This window comes from Lutra lutra, chromosome 8 (assembly GCF_902655055.1).
Source record: "Lutra lutra chromosome 8, mLutLut1.2, whole genome shotgun sequence".
In the NCBI taxonomy this organism is placed as follows: domain Eukaryota; kingdom Metazoa; phylum Chordata; class Mammalia; order Carnivora; family Mustelidae; genus Lutra; species Lutra lutra.
In genome coordinates, this window is record NC_062285.1 from 50,844,362 (window position 1) to 50,864,988 (window position 20,627).

The 20,627-nt window shown below is 52.7% G+C and overlaps 2 protein-coding genes across 3 annotated transcripts; one reads left to right on the forward strand and one right to left on the reverse strand.

Moving 5' to 3' along the window:
• Nucleotides 1-627: 627 nt before the first annotated feature.
• On the reverse strand, nt 628-4,553 carry GPR182 (G protein-coupled receptor 182). 2 transcript variants are annotated; one of them, XM_047743395.1, is made up of 3 exons: nt 4,504-4,553; nt 3,220-3,391; nt 628-2,695 (listed from the first exon to the last, which is right to left on the reverse strand). In XM_047743395.1, the coding sequence occupies exon 3, from the start codon at nt 2,677-2,679 to the stop codon at nt 1,549-1,551; it is 1,131 nt and encodes a 376-aa protein (XP_047599351.1). In that variant the 5' UTR covers nt 2,680-2,695; nt 3,220-3,391; nt 4,504-4,553; the 3' UTR covers nt 628-1,548. The 2 variants fall into 2 exon arrangements, with proteins under 2 accessions (XP_047599351.1, XP_047599352.1); XM_047743396.1 differs by lacking the exon at nt 4,504-4,553 and having other exon boundaries at nt 3,220-3,409.
• Nucleotides 4,554-12,922: 8,369 nt separating this feature from the next.
• Nucleotides 12,923-20,579, forward strand: RDH16 (retinol dehydrogenase 16). Its single transcript, XM_047742702.1, is given in 7 exon segments — nt 12,923-13,030; nt 15,205-15,347; nt 15,350-15,538; nt 17,350-17,608; nt 18,998-19,161; nt 19,688-19,923; nt 20,300-20,579. Coding segments are annotated over 5 exon segments (951 nt in total). The 5' UTR covers nt 12,923-13,030; nt 15,205-15,226; the 3' UTR covers nt 19,906-19,923; nt 20,300-20,579.
• Nucleotides 20,580-20,627: the final 48 nt, after the last annotated feature.

A 20,627-nucleotide genomic window follows, 5' to 3' on the forward strand; every position in this document is an offset into this window, starting at 1 on the left:
CCAAGTCACAACCCGGACTGTCCTGGCTGAAAAAGCCTTCAGCTCTGTGCCACGGAGCAGCTGCCTGTCACTTAAGACCCTTTTGGATTTGGGTCCGGCGAGCGGGACTGCAGCCGCATTTCCCTCTGTGCCCCTGACTGACGGGTACATACACTATCAGAGCACATGTTTAGTGCATCAGATAAATGCAGTTCTCAGATTTCTAAAGGCGGGACGTGCTCCAGGTCAGTGAATGGTTATTCCAAGTGAAACATTCCAGAAATACTGAGCTCTTGAGCAGAGCAGAGGCCATCAGTGATTATGTTCACAAACCCTTTATTCTGCTCGGGCGGGGTTAGGACACCAAGCACTTGGAACTAGTGGGCTGGGGACCGGTTCTTAGATTTTTCCTTCATGGACATGGTCCTAGATTCCCAAACTGATAAATGAGTCTTTTCCAGAAGACCTACTTGTCAACAAGAAGGCTTCTTTTCCTATTTATAGGACAAGCGTGAATAGAAGTAAGTTGCTGGACAGGAAAATTAATGGAAGACCTGGCCAGGGAGAATGAAGTTTAAGGGTGAGGACTGACTTAGAATGCCAGAGCTCTGCCTTGTGACAGAATCGGAAAATTTCTACTTCCCCATCCCCTGCTAAGTGGACAAGGGCTGAGGGACAGAGCCTCTGGGAGCGTCTGCCGCTGCCTCTCCCAAGGTCCGCTGTCAGAATGGATGTCCCTTGATATTTTCCCATGATCTAGAGAGAAAGGGAGGGATGGGGGTGGATTTCTGATAGCATCTCTTCCTAGAAGTCTGGAAATGTCCTACATCTGAAGGCGGGAGCAGGTGGGCTCCAAGGAGCATCGACTCTGGGATGGCTCCTCTGCTTCGTGGGGAGGAAAGCAGAATGGATGAAGGGGAGAGTATCAGCAAGGAAATGGAGCCACTTCCTGGATGGTGGGGGTGGGGCACCAGACCTCTGCTTCACCCCCTCCATCCATCATATCACCGAGGATGCTAGGAAACTGCTGAGGCCTCCTGGTTCCTTGGCCTCTGACCGCTTGTCCTCACAGCCTGCACAGTGTGGTGAGGTGGGGCCGGGGGAGGAATCAGCAAACACACAAGTACAAAAGGAAAGTTGTGGGAGGTCCGCGGGGAGCACACTCTTTCCGGCCAGGGTGATTGTTGAAATGAGTGTGTCAAGTTTCTGCTGAGCCTCTCTTTAGCCTATCCCAGCTGGAAGTACAGATTTTGGAAAGAGCCAGAGTCACGTCTGTCTGTTACTTATTTCACCATTTTCCCTGAGCGTGTTCTTGAGTCCCGAGGACTGAAACCAACAGGACACCACCAAAGACCTATTCTCTGCCCCTCCCTGGCCCCCCCCTCCCCATCTCACTTTTATAAGACATACTCAAAATTGACCGTAAGCATTTTGGCCCTTCCCTCCACTCCCCCCAAAATCTCTCACTTACATCCGCAGCTTTCTTCTTCACTGATGGAGAGTGGGATCTACACTGAGGGGCGGAGAGGGGTGAGGTCCTTGGCGCCTACCGGTTCAGGCTTGGTGGTCCTAGGGGCCTGCCGCAGCAGGCTGGGTGCCCTCCTTGGTGATGACGATGGAATGCTGAGTGGAAGAGGAGGAGGACGAGGAAGCCCGTCTGTCCGCCCTGGCCCGGGCCTTGGGAAGGTAATGGACCACGGCGCTCAGCAGCTGGTCCCGGAATCTCGGGCTGAGGAAGTTGTAAAGGATAGGGTTGACCACACAGTGGAGCATGGCGAAGCAGTCGATGACATCGTAGAAGAAGTACAGCAGGTGGACCAGGTAGCAGTGGAGGACGATGTGGGTCCCGTGAAGTGTGAGCAGGAGCAGGGTCACGTGGTAGGGCAGCCAGCAGATGGCGAAGATGACCATGTAGGCGCACACCAGGAGGCAGTGGCGCCGGCCCTCGGGCCATCCCGCCTGCCGAAGCCGGCAGGCCGTGAGCACGTTGAAGACCACCATGAGCGGGAAGGGCAGTAGGAAGCCCAGGATGGTGGTGCACATGGCCACGGCCAGGGCCCATGTGCTGTAGGTTTCAAAGGGCGCCATGAAGAGGCACATGGGCTCAGAGCTCTCTACCAGCTGGATGTGCACCACCTCGGGCAGTGGGATGATCGCCGAGAGGACCCAGACTCCTGCACACACTGCCCGCCGCATTTGGTGCTGGTGGCGCTGCCAGGAGGGTGACGTGCTGGTAAGGGTGACGTAGCGGTCGATGCTGAGGCACACCAGGAAGAAGATGCTGCTGTACATGTTGGCAAAGTAGAAGTAGTGCGTGAAGCGGCAGGAGAAGCTGCCCCAGAGCCAGGTGTAGTCCAGCATGACCTCCAGCATCCACACGGGCAGAGACAGGACGATGCCCAGGTCTGCGATGGCCATGTTGAGGATGTAGAGGTTCAGCAGCCCTGCCCGGCCCAAGCAGCGCCAGCTGACCCATATCACCAGGAGGTTCTCCACCAGGCCCACCACAAAGATGGCCAGGTAGAGGACAAAGAGGATCACCTGCTTGGTGTCCTCTCGGAGCTCCATGTGGCACTCGGGCAAGGTGTGGTTGAAGAAGGAGAGCAGCTCATTCCAGTTGTGGATCTCTCCAAAGTCACTAGCAGGTGCCGTGGTGAAGCCTTCTGTGGGGGCAGGTGCCATGTTGTCCTTGACCGACATTAGGACTGGTGCACGCCTGGTGGGGAGAAGAGAGGGTTGGAAGAGAATAGAGACCTCGAAAGCAGCCTTAGGTCTCAAGTTAGCGGGCCACAGGGACCAGGAGGCTTTGGGAAAGGATTCTGGGTCTGAAGAGGCAAGAGAGAGAGTTTTAATGTACAGACTGTGGAGAACTAGTACGCAGCTCACTTGCTGGCCTTGACCTGTGAGCCAAGATGTTTTGTTAGGACTCGGTGGCTCGAGAGACAAGAGCTATTTGTGCCCAGCCAGATTCCTTCCCAGCCTGGGGGGCCCCACCGTAACTCGGGCCACAGGCTGGCTCCAACCTCTACTTCTCTCCTGGAACCTCACCTTTTAGCCCTTTCACCTGGGCCTTCCTTAGGAAGTCTACTCTGTCTCACCTTCGGGCTATGGATGTGGGACACACACACACACATACACACACCTCTCATTTATCCCCGGGGACATCTGTGGGTCATGCACAAAAAAGTCAGTTTGTCTTCAAGCCCTGATTCCCTTCTTTCCTAAGAGGGAGATACCCACCTGCGTTTCTGTCAGGAGCGCTTCTGGTCTGGGCTGTTGCAGTGCCGTGAGGAGAATGGAGGGCCGATGGCTGTGAGGCTGGCTTCGCTGTGGGCTTCAGGGCCGTCCTTCTCATCCGGGAAGCAGTATCACTGGCTGAGGCTCCGTGGGAGAGGGTCAGGGTTTTTCCTGCCTTCCCCCAATGCAGATAGAGGGGAAGTCACAGCAGATGACCCGTATGCCAGTGGCAGGGAGGAGTCAGGCTGCAAGCACGAAGATCCCGACTCCTAACTCACCAGCTGTGTGAATTTACCTCTTTAAGCCTCAGTTGGTCTCCTCTGCAAAATGGGACAATACTGTCTACTAATAGGGGTGTTGTGGGAATTCAGTGAGCCCACAAGGTGAAGTGTTTAGCACAAGGCCAGGCCTGTGGTAAATGCTTTACCTACGTTTCTGTTTTCCATTCTGAGTGGGCTTGGAATCCCGCTCTCCCCTGTCTGTTGATTCCTACTAAAGCAAAACTGGATGGGGGTGGGCAGGCGAAAATAAATCCAAAAATCAGCCAGACTTTCAGTCATGCTGCCTTTCCCCACTGCCTTGCACCCACCCTGCATTTGGGCTCTGAGGGGGAGAATCTGGAGAGAGAGGGAAGACTGAACGGGGGGTGGGGGGTGGAAAGGGGGCTGCATTGAACTTCAGGGAGTTTCCTGGGTGGGGGGGCGGGGAGAGCAGCATCCTTCCCCTGCTGCTTCACACTTCTCACGAAGTGTGGCCAAGGATGGGTCAGGAGAGGCAGGTAGACACCACGCTTCTCTCCTTTCAAGCCATGGGCGAAGGCTTAGAGCCCGTGGGTTTGTGTTGTCTTGTGCCAGCAGAGCTTCCGGCTTCTCGGAGCATTTTCGCTGCTGTTAAGCATTTGGTCTCTGAGATACCCTGTGGTACCCCCTGTGGGGATAAATGGTGGGCTTCCTTATCCTCTGTTGGTTAAGCACAGAGAGGTCACCTGTCACACACAGGCCCCCCGGTGCAGAGGGCAGAGCCCCCTGGAGCCAGGCCCAGGCTCTGTGGCCTGTAGGGCCAAGGGTGTGCTGGCCCAAGGGGTCTAGGTGTGCGTATTTAATCAGAGTGAAGTTCCCATACCAATGTCAACCAAGAGTACAGTTCAGCGGCACTCAGTACATTCACGCTGTTGCGTAACCACCACCTCTCCGTAGGTCCTCACGTTTTCCCAAAACGTACTCCCTGTTTCCCTCTTCTCCCAGCCCCTGGCAGCAACCATTCTGCTTTCTGTCTCTGCAAATTTACCTGTTATGGATATTTGATAGAAATAGAATCATACAACGTGCGACCTTGGTGTCTGTTTCGTTTCTCACTTGGCAGTGCTGGGGAACTTCATCCACGCTGTGGCAGGTATCTGCACCTCCTTACTCTCTGGTGTGGCTGAGTAATACTCCATGGCGAGGCTACACCACATTTTGTTTATTCATTCAAGGAGAAGATTTCTTTTTCACTTTAATAATTAATTTTATATGGTGATGAAATAAACATAGCATCAAATTTACCATTTTAGCTATTTTTTAAAAGATTTTATTTATTTATTTATTTGAAAGAGAGCAGAAGCAGAGGGAGAGGGAGAAGCAGGCCCCCATGTTAGCTATTTTTAATTATACAGTTCAGTAGCCTTAAGTAAGGGGTGCCTGACTAGCTCAGTTGGTAAAACATGCAAATTTTGATCTTGGGGTATGATGAGTTCAAGCCCCACCACTGGGCATAGAGATTACTTAAATAAATAATAAAATATGTGTGTTCAGTGCTCCTGGGTGGCTCAGTCATTAAGCGTCTGTCTTCAGCTCAATTCATGATCCTCTGGGGTTGTGGGATCAAGCCCTGCATCAGGCTCCCTGCTCAGCGGGGAGCCTACTTTCCCTCTCCCATTCCCCGTGCTCGTGTTCCTGCTCTTGCTGTATCTCTCTTGCTGTCAAATTAAAAAAAAAAAAATCTTAAAAAAAAATACATATGTTCGCACTGTTATACAACCATCACCACCAATCATCGCCATGAGAGGGGATATTTTTAATTTTTCAGTTTTCCTAAAGCCTCCTATAGAAAAACTGGTTCTCTACGCACAACACTTCTGACACCAAACATGTAGGGGTAGCCAATTTTCCAACCCCCTCCCCCGGACACCAAGTGGGTGTCCTGAAATTTATCATTTCTGACACCAACCTGAAATTAGTGTCAGACTCCACAAGTTCAAGGGCTCAGTCCCACACAACTGTTCTCACTTCAGAGGCCAGTGACAAATCATTGGTCCCTAAGGTACTCACAATTCTGTCCAACATGGTTACAAAGTTCCCGCAATCCCTCCCCACCTCAGTTTCAATAATTGGCTGGAGTTTTTCACAAAACTCAGGGAAGCGTTCACTGTGTTTACTGGTTTATTATAAAGGATACAAATGAACAGGCAAATAAAAAGATATATAGTGTGAGGTTGGGAAGGGTCCTGAGCTTTGTCCCCGTGGAGTTGGGGTATGCTGCCCTCCTGGCATGTAGATATGTTCATCAACACAGAAGCTCTCTGAACCTCATAGTTCAGGCATTTTTGTGGCTGCTTCAACACATAGGCGTGATCTATTATTAATTTAATATCTAGTCCCTGACCTCTTCCCAGAGGATGGGAGGTGAGGTTGGAAGTTCTAAGCTTCTAATCAAGTTTTGGTCTTTCTGGGAACCAGTCCCCATCCTGAAGCTATCTAGGAAATTTCCTAAGGGATTTAGGAGCTCAGGAATTGGGGGCAGATACATTTCTTATTATGTCACACTTCTCCTCCCACATCAGATGGCCCCTAGATCAAGAATTCTGTCATGATGAGCTCTGATGATGTAAAATGTGGTTTACTTTGATTTTTTCCCCGACAGTTCTACTCTTTCTTTCTCTCTCTCTCTCTCTAAGATCTCAATTTCTATCCTATGGATATCATTTTTCAATAGGGAGCCTTCTGAGGATTCTCCTTTCCTTTGACCCATGCAGAGGGAGGCTCTGTTAGACCAACCCTCCAGGGATACCCTAGTTCTTGTCTCTGCTCTCTCTACACATTCTGACTCATTGCCATTTCCAGTCCTCTCAAGACTACATTTTAGTGGCTCGTGTCTCTGGGGTCTCAGAATCTTCCAACCCCTGACTTTTTCCCTCTCATACAGAGACATCACTTCCCTGCAGCCTCACCTCCACCTGCTCCCAGGCCCCTGCCCTCACATCACTGACTGTGTATTTGCAGCAGGAGGAAATGCTGGCGGTGCCTTCTGGCAGAGGCTCAGAGGGAAAGCTGCTCCCTCAGGAAGAGATAAGTTGACAGCTCTGCAGTTTTCACTGGGCTGTTTTTCTTTGGAGGGAGGAGGTGTGCAGCTGGAGAGAGATTGGAAGGAAGGGAAAGACAGAGGGGGAGGACCCAGGCTTTTTGCCAACCTGAGTAGGAGGGGGGTGGCAAACAGCTTTGCTCCAAGTAACAGGAACAGCAGCAGCAAAACAATTCCTGGAAATTTGCTCTTTCTCCTTCCTACCCACCCCCCCCAGTTGTTTTTTTTTCTTCAAAAAATGTAGACAAGACATTGTAATCAACAATCAGAAAGGAAGGAAGGTACCAAGGAGGAGCTATTGGAGACAGAGATAAAAGCAGGCAGCTTCCCAGGGTCAGGTGGGGGCCAAGGGCTTGTGCCTGGATGCCAGAGGAAGGGGCTGGGCAGGCCAGCCCAGGCACCCCCCCATTTGGCTGGTTTGTGTGGCTGAGAACCCCACTTCATGTGTGGAGGGCAGATGGATTGTGGATGGGTCCAGGCTGAAGAGTTTGGCCAGCTTCCCGGAAGTCCCTGTGTGCAGAAGCCCAGCCCAGCCGCAGAAGCCCTTCTGCCCTCCTCCCACAGCTTCCCCATGCCAGAGTGGCAGCCTTGTCTGCCCAACAGCACCAGATAAGGAGCTCCCCAAGGTTTCCCAAAGAAGGATGTGGTCCAGTGGCCCTGTCCTTGGTTCTGCTCAGGTCCTTCCTGCTTACTCACTCTTCACTGAGACATGGCGGACATAACACTTTCTTGGGGCCAGACCTGGCTTTGATACCTGTTTCTCCCACTTAGGAGCCATGTGACTTTGCACAACCACTTTACCTTTCTTTTCTCTCTCTCTCTCTTTTATTAAAGATTTTGTTTTTGGGATGCCTGGGTGGCTCAGTGGGGTAAAGCCTCTGCCTTCAGCTCAGGTCATGAACCCAGGGTCCTGAGATCGAGCCCCACATCAGGCTCTCTGCTCAGCAGGGAGCCTGCTTCCCCCTCTCTCTCTGCCTGCCTCTCTGCCTACTTGTGCTCTCTGTCTGTCAAATAAATAAATTAAATTTTAAAAAAAGATTATGTTTTTATTTATTTGACACACAGAGAGAGCACATAAGCAGGGGGAATGGCAGAGGGAGCAGACTCCCCGCTGAGCAAGGAGCCTGATGTGGGGCTTGATCCCAGGACCCTGAGATCATGACCCAAGCCGAAGGCAGATGCTTAAGCAACTGAGCCACCAAGCCACCCCCACTTTACCTTTCTGAGTCTCAGTTCCTTTATATGAAGTGAGGATAAGTGTTATTGTATGGGACGCCAGAGATGAGATATGTACAATATGTCCCTTACCCGCTTTCTAGGGATGAGGAAGAAGAGATTCCTTCTTGTGGAATTACCTTGAGATACCTCTCCTTGGTCCCACCACCATTCTTCTTTGCACTGGATCAACACCAGCTTCCTCTTTTATTTAGTTGTCTGGTGTTGTGTTTCTTACATAGAAGGTCAAGAACATCCCCAATGGTGCTATGAACTACCACAAAAGAGATGTAGTAATAGTAACAGTTAACATTTATTGAATACTTACCATTTACCAGGCATGATTGCGAGGTGCTTGATGTCGCCAGGTGCCTCATTTAATCCCCATAACAACTTGAGGAGGTGGCTACTACAAGAGACAAGGATTCTACCATAGCATGAGGCACAGGGAGGTCAAACAACTTGCCTGAGTCCCACTGTTGTAGTATTTCAGTAAACCCGTACTGTGGGGATTCTTGACCTAGATTCCTGGCACCTAATGGCTTTAGGTGATCTGTGAACCCCCTGAAAAGTATATTCAAAATCCCATATATTTTGTTAAGTCATTTTTATGGGGCTTAGAGTCTTCTTGGATTCTCAAAAGGATCCATCATGCCAAAAATGACTGCCCTGAAGCACTTCTCATGGATGGGGCTGGGATAAAAAAAAAATAAGTGGGGTATGCTATAGGCTTCTGTGGAGGTGACTCAGCCTGTGGAATTCTGGGAAATTTCTTGAGTGAGGGTGAACACCCCCCTCATGGGATGACCTGGGGAGGGGTTGAGAAAGGGGAGGAGAATTGTCTTTGCTTTCACAGGATGAAGAAGAACAACCATTTCCTCACCGTGGTTTCCCAAGAGAGTGTATGTGGAGGTGAGTAAGGTTAGTGCAAGGAAGAGGAGAGACTGAAGGCTGGGAGGCCCCCAGGGAACTGGCACCCCCCAGCAGCCTCCAGGCATGCCTCAGCTCTTCCCTGCTCTGCAGTTTCCTGTCCATCTCCTGGCTTCAGTTCCTCCCGTAGAATCCCCCCACTTCCTAATCTCCAGCACCTCCCCTGGGGGGCTCTGTAGATGTCCTGACAGTCCCTTGCTGATTCCAGATTTCTTCTGTTGTGCTCACTTTGGTTGAGCGCCTGATGGGTACTGGGCAGAAATGCCCCTTGAATTCTCCAGAGTTTCCAGAGGCCTCGACTTCCTAGGGTTCCGTCTTGATGACAACATAGGGGTTCTTAAACTCCCCAGGAGCTGGAATTGAGAGGACTCATGAGACCCTCCTGATCCTCCTCCCTCGTTATAAAGAAGAGGAGATGGAGGTCCTGCGCACTCTCACATGGTTGGACACTGTGAGAAACGCACTGTGAAAATGGAGCACAAGGCGGGGTGTGGCAGTCACCTAGCTCTGCACACACTCCTCTTGCAGGATGTGGGGCACTGCCGGGGGCTAGACCTGTCCCTACCCCCGAGAGGCTGCAGTCCTCAATGCTCTAGGGGTTTAGCACAATGGGGTACACCCCACATTGCCTCATTCACATGAAATCATTGTGTCAGGCTGCACCTGGAGCTTCTGGATTTCTACCATATCTCTCCCCCTCAAACAATGATCATCCAGCCATTTTGTGGCTCCTTGGGAAAGGACGTTCAAGAGGTTTGGGACCACATCTAGATGTCCTTTCCAGAGTGTCAGGGAGCTGTACACTGGCTAGGGGTCTTATTTCTGCTAGTGCTTCCTGAAGGACACAAACACTGAAGCTTGCTGTAGCTTGAGCTACAGCTCAAGGGCCCGCCATGATGGCAGGACAGCTGTGAGGACAAAGACGGCCAAAATGAGCCAGGCTCAGTATCCTTCTGAGCTTCCACATGACTCACCTCCCTCCTAGGCCTCTTTTCTGGGAGAAGGTGGCTGGTGTAGTCCAGTGGATGTAGGCATGGACCTGAGCCCAATCCTGTCAGAGGCTACTGGGGTGCCCTGAGGAAGCTGCTCCAGCCCCAGCTTTGTCCACTCTCCTTTTATGGAAGTGGGGTCCTCTGCCTCACCCTGAATCCCCTCTATGGACAGCTGTTCTGTCCGGTCTCCAGTCCCTTCTTTAGTCTGCTGAGGGGGCAGCTACCACCTCCTCCCACCATCACCCAGACACACACCAAAAGAACATCTTTGCAGTTATACGGGATTAAAGCCCTGCCTGCTTCGGTGGGGTTTAGGACACCCCCTCCCTCGGCCCCTGTGCAAACTGGTCTTTTCTGCCTTTGGCGTCTGTGTCTGGGCTGGATTCTGGCTGTGGGAGGGCAGAGCACAAGGCAGGCTGGCGCCCTGGGCCGGGGGCGGGGCATCTCCATGGAGTGAGACCTGCTTGGTCCAAGTGCTTCCTTTCCACCCTCCCAGAGACTGGGAGCCATGTCTCTCCTGAGTGTACCCACCCCCATTCCCTTCTCCCCTTTCCTTGCCTTTGAGGTCAGATTCCCCTTCAGGCTCCTGAACATCTGTCTGCCTCAGAAAACTAGTGCAGCAGGAGGGGACCTTCTACTCAGTGCCTTCTCCTTCTAACTCTGGAGAGGCCGAGATTGACTTAGATTTCTGAGGACTGAGCTCTGTATCCTGAGCCCAAAGAGGAAACCCGGGCTCAGGGAACATGTTGAAGGCAAATATGTTTTGTTTTGTTTTTTTTTTTTTAAGATTTTATTCATTTATTTGACAGACAGAGCTCACAAGTAGGCAGAGAGGCAGGCAGAGAGAGAGGGGAGGAAGCAGGCTCCCCACTGAGCAGAGAGCTTGATGTGGGGCTTGATCCCAGGACCCTGGGATCATGAGCTGAGCCAAAGGCAGAGGCTTAACCCACTGAGCCACCCAGGCACCCCAGCAAATATGTCTTGAATCAAAGTGTAGCTTCCTTACATTATATGTTAATTAAAAAAAAAAAAAAACCCAAAAGGTGTATTTTCTAGTAAGAACCTTCCTGAGCTGGGGAATCTCCAGGTCCTGCATGTCAGCAGACAAGTGGAACTGTTCTAAAGCTGGAAGCCAGAGCAGTGGTCCGTGTCACTCAGTGTGGCCACATGGATCCCGAGAGCAGAGTGCCATGAAAGGGTGAGGGGGAACTGCACTAGCCATGTTTCCTTTCTGGGCAGGACTGGGGCTTTTCAAGGGCATATGTCAGCACTTATAAAAGTAGTCCAAAGAGCAGACAGGTTGGGGGTAGGAAAAAATGTTCCAGAAAGACAGTGATCAGGAGGGAAATGAAAGACTTCAAGATGCCAGAGAGCCAGGAGGCCCGACTGCCTTCACAGCCATCTGGATTGAGGAGGCCAGACTGCTGATCAGAGCTTGTCCATCTGTTACCTGCAAAGCCGTGTGATTGTACCTGGCAGCCCGTGTGGGCCTCGACTAGTTCCTGGGCTTGTATCTCTGAGACAAGTACATCGTCATCACGGGCTGTGACCCGGAGTTTGGGAACCTGCTGGCCTGGCAGCTGGACCTTCGAGGCTTGAGGGTGAAGGCCTCGTGTCTGACAGAGGAGGCAGCCCAGCCTCTGAGAGGCCAGATGTCAGACAGGCTGGGGACGGTGATCCTGGACATCACCAAGACAGAGAGCATCTCTGGGGCTGCCCAGTGGGTGAGGGAGCATGTGGGGAACAGAGGTAACACCCAGATTCATTTGTGTCCCTTCATTGCTTCTCTCTGTACAAGAAAGACCTCTCTTCTGCTAACTGGGAAGATTCCCAGGATGTTTTCCAGATCTTGAAGTCATGCTAGCTTTCTTCACCTCACCCAGCTTATCAGCAGAACCTCTTCTCTCCCCATTGCCCACCAACATTGAGACCTTGGATCTCTGGACTTTTGGGGAGAGTGTGACCTGATGAGGATTTGCCTTCCCAGAATTCCCCTTTATGGTGCCCTCTCTCAGCAGAAGTTCTGGATTTCTTGATGCTGAGTGTCTCGGGAGGCTCACTTCCTGGAGGAGTTGCTGAGACAGGGGACCTGCCTAAAGGTTGTCATCGGTGGCTGGGGACATTGCCAGGGCTGGGTCCTGCTCTCAGCACTTCAACAGTACCTCGTAGTATGCTGTGAAATTGTTTCCGACATTGTATTCATTTCATTCAATATACATAATGTCTTGGTAAACTTCTTTGTTGTGTTTGTCCCCAAGGCCTCCCAGTCCTTGCCCCTCTGCTTTGCAGGAGGGAGCTCTCCACTTTGGAGTGAAGATGTGATTGAGCCTGGTTACTTCAAAACTAGTATCAGCAGCCCTGAGAAGATTTCTAGGGCCACCCAGGAGGCATGGAATCAGGCCAGCCTGGAGGTGAAGGAGATCTATAGGGAGAAGTTCCTGGTGTCTGGTGAGTGAACTGTGGGCTGGGGAGAGGGAAGCAAACCTTTGTGTGGTCATCCTGGGCCCATCCCTAGCACCTCCTACAGACCGGGGCCCCTCCTCCAGGCTCAGAGTCCCCCCACACAGAAGGGACATTTCTTACCATACCCATGGTCCCATGTGATTACCTGGTGACCTCAGGGAAGACACAGACTTGTTAGACCTGCGACCGCTGTTTCCTCTAATGCCCTGGTTGTTTGGGGGAGGAACCTGAAGCCAGAGAGGGAAGAAGACAGACATGGATTCCTGGCAAGCCGGGGTGAGAACCGCTGGTTTTCAGGTGCTCAGATGGCTAGTGTTTGTAGAGACCTCGGTTTCTGCAGAGCACACGTTCCCATGATGGAGCCAGAGGGGGCTTAGTGTGGAGAGTGTTCCTGTGGTAGGAGGTGGGACAAGCTCCGCTGAAATCCATGCGCCCCATCCTCACACTGAAGGCAGAGTTGTGTTTCTACAGTTCGGGGCTCCCACTCCGGGGGGCAGAGGGGGCATTCCTGTAGAGCTGGAAACAGCTAGTACTTGCACAGCTTGCACAGCTAGTACTCACGCCTTGCCCTTTCCAGCTCCCTTTCCCATCACCTGTGGCTCCCCTTTTCAGAAGAGCCACACTGGATGGAGAAAAGGGAACGGGGTGGGGGTCGCGCCGCTTGGAAGGTGGTCCCGCTGAGCCTCCAGAAGGGCACCACCAGAGGGCGCGCGCCTCCGTCCCAGCGCGCACTTGGCTTAAAGGGGCGGTCCAGGAGCCTGACTCTCCCTCCTCAGGGCGCCACTGGGGATCTCAGTGCAGAGATTCGCAGCGACCAGTCTCCATCCCCCTGGGGCCTCTGCAGGCTTTCTCGTTCGAGCCCCCACAGCTCCCAGGTAAGTGAGGGGCACCCCAGCCTCTTTTCTCTTACTGCCCTCTCTGAATTTCCTGCGGTTCTTCCCACCTGAAATGGACTCTGAAGCTCCTCGCAACCCCAGAGAGCAGCGGCAAGCTGTCACGTTGCTTTGAGGATTTCCAAGAGTGCAGCAGCGCGCCAGCGCGCCGTGAGGGCTGGGAGATGTCTCTGCTGCCTGGCCCCCTTGAAAACTAGTGGGGAAGGCATTTGTGGTCACCGAGGAAGAAACCCTCTGGTTTCTTGCAAGTAAAGGAATATGGTCTGCTCCCTTACTGGGGTTTGGTGTCCAGTTAGGATGCGCATGTTGCCTTGCACCCCTGAGCGTTTCCAGGGCTCCTTCCTTCCTCTTTGTTCCTCCCCCAGCCTTTGGGCAGCCTGTGTAGGAGGGTCCTGGTGGTGACCCCAGGAAGCAGGGACGGTTTCATTTCTGCAGCCCTGTCCATGCTGCCACAGCCTCCCACCTTAAGAGACAAACACTTTAAGACTGTACTCAGCTCCCCACACAAAAAAATTAAAGGCTTAATCGGTGCCCCTTCATGTCTTTTTCACCTGCTGGGGGTGACTTGGGTGCAGGTGAGCCTCTGGTTCCTGTGGGGCAGTCTCTCTGCCGCTCCCCCCGCCCCGCCGTGCCTCTCCTATTTCTCATTTACCAGGTGGAGCTGTATAAATGTGGATAGTGCGGGAGATACCCAGTTACACCCAGAGCAGTCCAAATGGCTTCTGTTCTTGTCCCAGCCTCAGCTCTGTCCACTCTCCTTTTGTGGAAGTGGGGTCCTCTGCCTCACCCTGAACCCCCTCCATGGATAGCCATTCTCCAGTCCTTTCTTTAGTCTGCTAAGGGGGCAGCTCCCACCTCCTCCCACCATCACCCAAACACACACCGAACCAACATCTTTGCAGTTACATGGGATTACAGCCCTGCCTGCTCGGATGGGGTTTAGGACACCCCCTACCTTGGCCCCTGTGCAAATTGGTCTTTTTGGCCTTTGGAGTCTTGTCTGGGCTGGATTCCAGTCTTTTCTGCCTTTGGAGTCTGTGTCTGGGCTGGATTCTGGCTGTGGGAGGGCAGAGCACAAGGCAAGCTGGCGGCCCGGGCCTGGGGACGGGGCATCTCCACGGAGTGAGACCCCCTTGGGCCAAGTGCTTCCTTTCCACCCTCCCATCGACTGGGAGCCATGTTTCTCCTGCGTGTCTCTCCCATTCCCTTCTCCCCCTTCATTGCCTCTGAGGTCAGATTCCCCTTCAGGCTCCTGAACATCTGTCTGCCTCAGAGAACTAGTGCAGCTGGAGGGGACCTTCTATTCTGTGCCTTCTCCTTCTAACCTCTGGAGAGGCTGACAGTGGCTTAGATTTCTGAGGACTGAGCTCTGTATCCTGAGCCCAAGGAGGAAACCCCGGCCCAAGTGTAAGCCAGCAGGCCCAGGTCATACAGCTGGTTGGTAGCAAAGCTGTGTTTTTAAACCACGTGTGCCTTTTTTTTTTTTAAAGATTTTATTTATTATTTGAGAGAGAGAACAAGAGAGAGAGAGCATGGAGGGGAGAGACCAGAGGGAAAAGCAGACTCCCTGCAGAGCCGGGAGCCCGATGAGGGACTCGATCCTGGAACTCCAGGATCATGACCTGAGCCAAAGGCAGTCACTTAACCAACTGAGCCACCCAGGTGCCCCAAAACCACATGCATCTTGATTCACGGTGTATCTGTCATCTTTATAAGAATCTCCAGTAAGTCAGGGAGACCAGGGTTCCAGCCTTGAGTAAGAATGAAGAAGACAGTTCTGAAGCATGAGATCTAGGACATAGGGGACCCCAGTGCATGCGTGTGTGTGTGGGGGGGGGGGGTTGTGTGTGTGTGAGAGAGAGAGAGAAGGTGGGTAGAGGGAAATGGGAGGAGCACAAGGACCAGAAGAAGGTAAAGCATCTGGGAAAAGCATCTCTGTGTCAAAGGATTCTTGGTGAAATCCGATGGCATCTAGTAGAAAGGGCATAAGTGTACCAAAGAGCGTGGAAGATGGCACCGGAATCAATAATACCCACTGAAGATGGCGACCGGGAAAAACTCAAGGACGCTCTGTCAGACACCCTGGAGGCTGGCCAGCTGCATGTGTTCTTAAGTCATCCTGCCTGACCACTGGCCACACTCTTGTTTCATTTCAGCCTGTGCATTCCCTGCAAAGCCATGTGGCTGTGCCTGGCGGCCCTCGTGGGCCTCTACTTCCTCCTGCACTGGTACCGGGAGAGGCAGGTGGTGAGCCACCTCCGAGACAAGTACGTCTTCATCACGGGCTGTGACTCGGGCTTCGAAACCTGCTGGCCCGGCAGCTGGACCTGCGAGGCTTGAGGGTGCTGGCCGCGTGTCTGACGGAGGAGGGGGCCCAGCAGCTGAGAGACCAGACGTCAGACAGGCTGGAGACAGTGATCCTGGACGTCACCAAGACAGAGAGCATATCGGCGGCCTCCCAGTGGGTGAAGGAGCGAGTGGGGGACAGAGGTAAGGCCCCAATTCCTGTTTGTGTCTCTTTGTTTCTTCTCTCTGCACCGGGGAGACCTCTCTTCTGTGAAACTGGGGAGGTTCCTGAGATGTTCTGACTTTCAAAGCCTCAAGCTCTGGAGTTTCCAGAGCAGAAGGCCTGCAGTGCCTGGGTCTGAGCTCAGGGTTAGATGAGCCCAGCCTAAGTTTGGGGCCAAAATTCTGGAGGAGGTGTTGGGCCCTCGAGGCTGTGATGGGGCAGCACAGGGCTGGGCCAGGCTGGACCCAGGCTCCTGGTCCCAGCGGGTGCACTGTTTCTGGATGGGGCCTTCACACCCGGGCCTCTGTAGGGCTTTAAGATCAGCCGTGCTTGACTTAGGAGGACACTGAGGCTCGGAGAACTGAAGGGATTTCTAGTCAAACATGGGTGAGGAGTCCTGCTCTTTCTCCTCTATTATGCTGCCTGCTCTTCTCGGGAAAGAGGACATCACTGATGTCTTTTTTTGTGATTAAAAGTATAAAACACACTCATAGAAAACATAGACGAGGATTAAGATAAAAGAACATTTCCCAAAGGCCGGTTTCCATAGTCATTCTCTATATTATTATGTATCCTCTGATCAGCATTTTCATCATCACATCTTTTCCAAAACGTAATATTCAATGTCTGTATATCCAGGCATACTACGAGACCACCATTCATTGGAGCCATCCTATAGCGTTGTCTGCTGACGTGTGTTTTCCACTTTTGCTGGCAGACACAATGTCTCAGTGGAGATTTCTGTACGAAAGCTTTGTTTCCATTCTCAGTAATGTTAAGTAAAATACAAGAATTGGATCAGAGAGCATGCATTTCTTTAAGACCGGAGAAGGTTTCTGAGCAAGGGAGGGATGAGTATCACAGGGGGCCTTCTTCCCTATCCAGTATCCCCAGGGTCAAACCCTGTGCCTCCCCCCACCCCCCACCTCTCCCTACCACCAGCCCTTTGTCACTGAGGACTATTTCAAATCCCTTGTGTGTCTCTTCTCCCCATCTCTCTCCGGGGAGCTTTCCTGAAAGCTGAGGCGGCTGGGGACTTAGGAGGAGGGGGTGAGAGTGACCTTTTGGGAGGGTGAAGGAGAGGGCGACCCTTCTTGGGGCTAAGGTAAGACCTTCAGTCTCACCTCCTCCAGAAGCCTGGCCCAGGCTCACCGTGGGGGGACTTTGGAATTCCCTAGCACAAAGGCCGGCCTTGGCTTCCTGACAGATACAGCCTTGGATGTGGTACGGGCTGTTGCAAAGCCTGTCCCCAGGTGTCCAGGGCAGACCTGGTCTCTAGATTACCCTGATGCTGGAATTTCAGGTCTGTCTTTCCCAACAGAGATTGGGCAGTCAGTTTTCATGTGTTTTTTCTTCCTTTCACTTATTTTTAAATTTTCTTTTCCCTTCTTCGCTGGTTTCCTCTTCATTTTTGTCACTTAGCCATTCCTATCTACCTCTTGCTGTCTCTTTCCTATGAGAGTTGTGAATGCCATGCTATTATTTAGAACTCTGGGCATGCTTTCACAAAAAGGGGTTTATTACCTCCTGTGTGCCAGGTCCATAGGAGCAGGAAGACGAGAAGGAGCATTCATTCTAGCTCAGTGGGCATCCAGAAGATCAGTGTGCGTGTAGACCCTGGCCCTCTCATAGCCACCTCGTCCCCAGTTCCTCTCCTGCACTCTTGTCCTTTGTACCATGTAGGCATTGTTGTTGGTTCTGTAAAAAAGTGAATTGGGAGGTGACTTGGGACCATAGCTGCATCTCACTCAGGCACACAGACAATGTTGCTCTCTCCCTGCCCTGTGCCCAGGACTCTGGGGCCTGGTGAATAACGCTGGCGTCTCTGTGCCCACGGCACCCAATGAGTGGCTGACCAAGCATGACTTCATGAAGATACTCGACGTGAACCTGTTGGGCTTGTTGGAGGTGACCCTGAGCCTGCTGTCGCTAGTGAGGAAGGCGAGGGGCCGCGTGGTCAATGTCTCCAGCATCATGGGCCGGCTGTCCGTTTTGGGTGGGGGCTACTGCATCTCCAAGTATGGCGTCGAGGCCTTCTCAGACTCCCTCAGGTATTGGACTAGGACAGAGGCCCTCCTTCAGTCCTCCTGCTTCTGTGCTTCTGGGGGAGGATTTTCTAGGGCTTCATTTCCTCACAGCCTCAGAGGCTCTTCCTTCCAGATGCTTCTTTCTTCCTTTGTGCCAGACATTCCCTGGGAAGCACCATCCTGTGTTCTGGGTGTTGGAATGGGCCCCAGGTGTATAGAACTGGTTTCACCCACCACTGCCCGGGGGGAGGACCCACAGTAGGGAAGTTTCTGAGGCAGCATTGGACCTGAGATCGTTTGGCTACAGAACTCATGTCCGTAATTCCTACAATGTTCAGCTTTGGGGGGCCTTTCACATGAGGGGTTCAGCATTTGACTTCGTTCAGTAATTACCTCTTGACACTTCTGTGAGTATACAACATATGTGTCTGATCTAAAAAGTCTGACAGCTGAGGCACACCTGGGTGGCTCAGTTGGTTAAGCATCTGCCTTCAGCTCAGGTCATGATCTCAAGGGTCTTGGGATCAAGTCCTACTTCGGGCTCCCGGCTCAGTGCAGAGTCTGCTTCTCCCTCTCCTTCTGCCCACTCTCTCTCTCTCTTTCAAATAAATAGATAAAATATTGGAGAAAAAAAAGAAAAAAAAGTCTGACAGCTGAGAAAAGGGACAAGAGAGACACAGATGTTATGACCATCTCCCATGATGGTTGTGACCAAGCCAGTTAGCCATGGTGGTGGTGGTGGCTAGTGGAATGAGGAGAGGGTCCTGGAGAAGGGCCAGAGCTGAATCATGGCTGCCTCCCTACACTGCCAGGTCCTCCAGGCTACTGGACAAAGCCCGGCTGGACAGGGGGCCTACTGGGCACCTGGGCATGGGGATAGGGTGGGGGTGGGGGTCCAGACAGGTTGCAAACCTTCATTCTGCTGGCAGCAGGACTCCGTGGAAGGTGTTTACTCAGGTTTGCCAAATCAGCCTCTGGTGAACCAGGCAGAAGTTGGCTCTGGGTCTGAGGGAGCTGAGATGCAGGCTAAGGTGTTCCTCAGAGAACCGAAGGCAGAAGAGGAAGGGAGGGGGTCTGAGGAGGGGTGAGCTGGAGTAAAATGGGCCAAGTCTGGAGACGGATTGGATGTGAGCGGAAACAGGAGGAGATGGCCCGTGAACAGTGTCCTGCGGCAGCCAAGGTGGGACGTGAGCTCAGGAGTGCAGACAGTGCTGGGAAACACACACACGTTACGCACAGACTACGCCGATCATTATTTTCTCCCCTTGGCCGCTGCTCTTGGAACCTTCCCAAGCTTTTGAGTTGATCCCACCCCAATGTCAAGTTCAGTGTATACCAAGTTTGTTTGTTTGTTGTGTTTTTCCCCGGGGCCTCCCAAGTCCTTGCTTGCCCCTCTGCCTGTCTGCCTTGCAGGAGGGAGCTCTCCTACTTTGGAGTGAAGGTAGCTGTGATCGAGCCTGGTTACTTCAGCACTAACATCTGCAGCCCTGAGAATATTTCTAGGGCCATCCAGGAGGCATGGGATCAGGCCAGCCCGGAAGTGAAGGAGATCTATGGGGAGAAGTTCCTGGCATCTGGTGAGTGAGCTGTGGGCTGGGGAGAGGGAAGTAAAGCCCATCCCTAGCGCCTCCTACAGACCTGGGCCCCTCCTCCAGGCTCGGAGTCCCCCACACTGAGAGGACATTTCCTTCATCCCCATGGTGACCTCAGGGAAGACCCAGGCTTGTTAGACCTGGGACCACTGTTTCTTCTGATGCCCTCGTTGTTTGGGGAGGAACCCGAAGCCAGAGAGGGAAGAAGACAGACATGGATACCTGGCAAGCCGGGGTGAGAACCGCTGGTTTTCAGGTGCTCAGATGGCTAGTGTTTGCAGAGACCTCGGTTTCTGCAGAACAGACGTTCCCATGATGGAGCCAGAAGGTGCTTAGTGAGGAAAGTGTTGCTGTGATAGGAGGTGGGACAGGCTCCGCTGAACTCCATGGAGTCAACCTGGAGGTGACCTGGGAGCAGTGGGGAGGTGGGGCGCTTTTGGTAACTCTTTCCTTCAGTTGATCCTGAAGCAAGAAGACTGGAATGTGAGACTATGTCGTTCTTTTTGGACAGACAAGAAATCAGTCAAAAAGCTGGAGTCATTGTGTTGCAACAACCTGTACTTGGTGACAGACTGCATGGAGCACGCACTGATGGCCTGCCACCCCCGTACCCGGTACTCCCCGGGCTGGGACGCCAAGCTCCTCTACCTCCCCATGAGCTACATGCCCACCATGCTGGTGGACACCATCATTTCCTGGAGCTCTCTGAAGCCCCTTAAGGCTCTGTAACCCAAGCTGCAGTGCATGGTAAGAGTGAGTTGGGTCCAATGTGAGGGTGGGGATGCCTCAGGGGGAGGGAGAGAGATGGAGAGAGGGGGGATCTCACATCACAAAGGACACCTGCCTCACCTTCCTCCCCACCTCCTCCCCAGGCTTCCCTGGGACATTACTCAGGACTCTGGAGCTATCAGGAGGAAAGAAGTTTTGTGGCTGAGGAATAGGGATTCCAAAGCACACACCTATGCCTTGTTCCTTGAATGGCTTCTCAAGGCTTTGAGCATTTTTGGCCCTCCTGCCACCTTGAGGAATCCATACTCTTGGCAGTGTCAGCAGCAGGGGGAGGGTCTCAGCCCCCCACCTGCTCTGCCTCTGTCCCCCTACACAGGGTGTCCCTCTCCCACAGGATGGACACAGCCTGGGGGAGTTAATGTCCCTCTCCACTGAAGATACCTGTGATAGAATGGAGATGTGCATGATGACCCCAGCCTGCGCCATTAGCCTGAGGGGCCAGCTCCCAGACCTTGGCTGAAAGGACATGTCTAAAATTGGGATCATGACACAGGACACAGAAACCAGTTACCGGCTTTCAGTTGGTTGGCTCAATCGATTAAGTATCTGCCTTTGGCTCAGGTCATGATCCCAGAGTCCTGGGATCAAGCCTCCCGGTTGGTCTCCTTGCTCAGCGGGGAGTCTGCTTCTCCCTCTCCCTCTGCCTGCCACTCCCCCTGCTT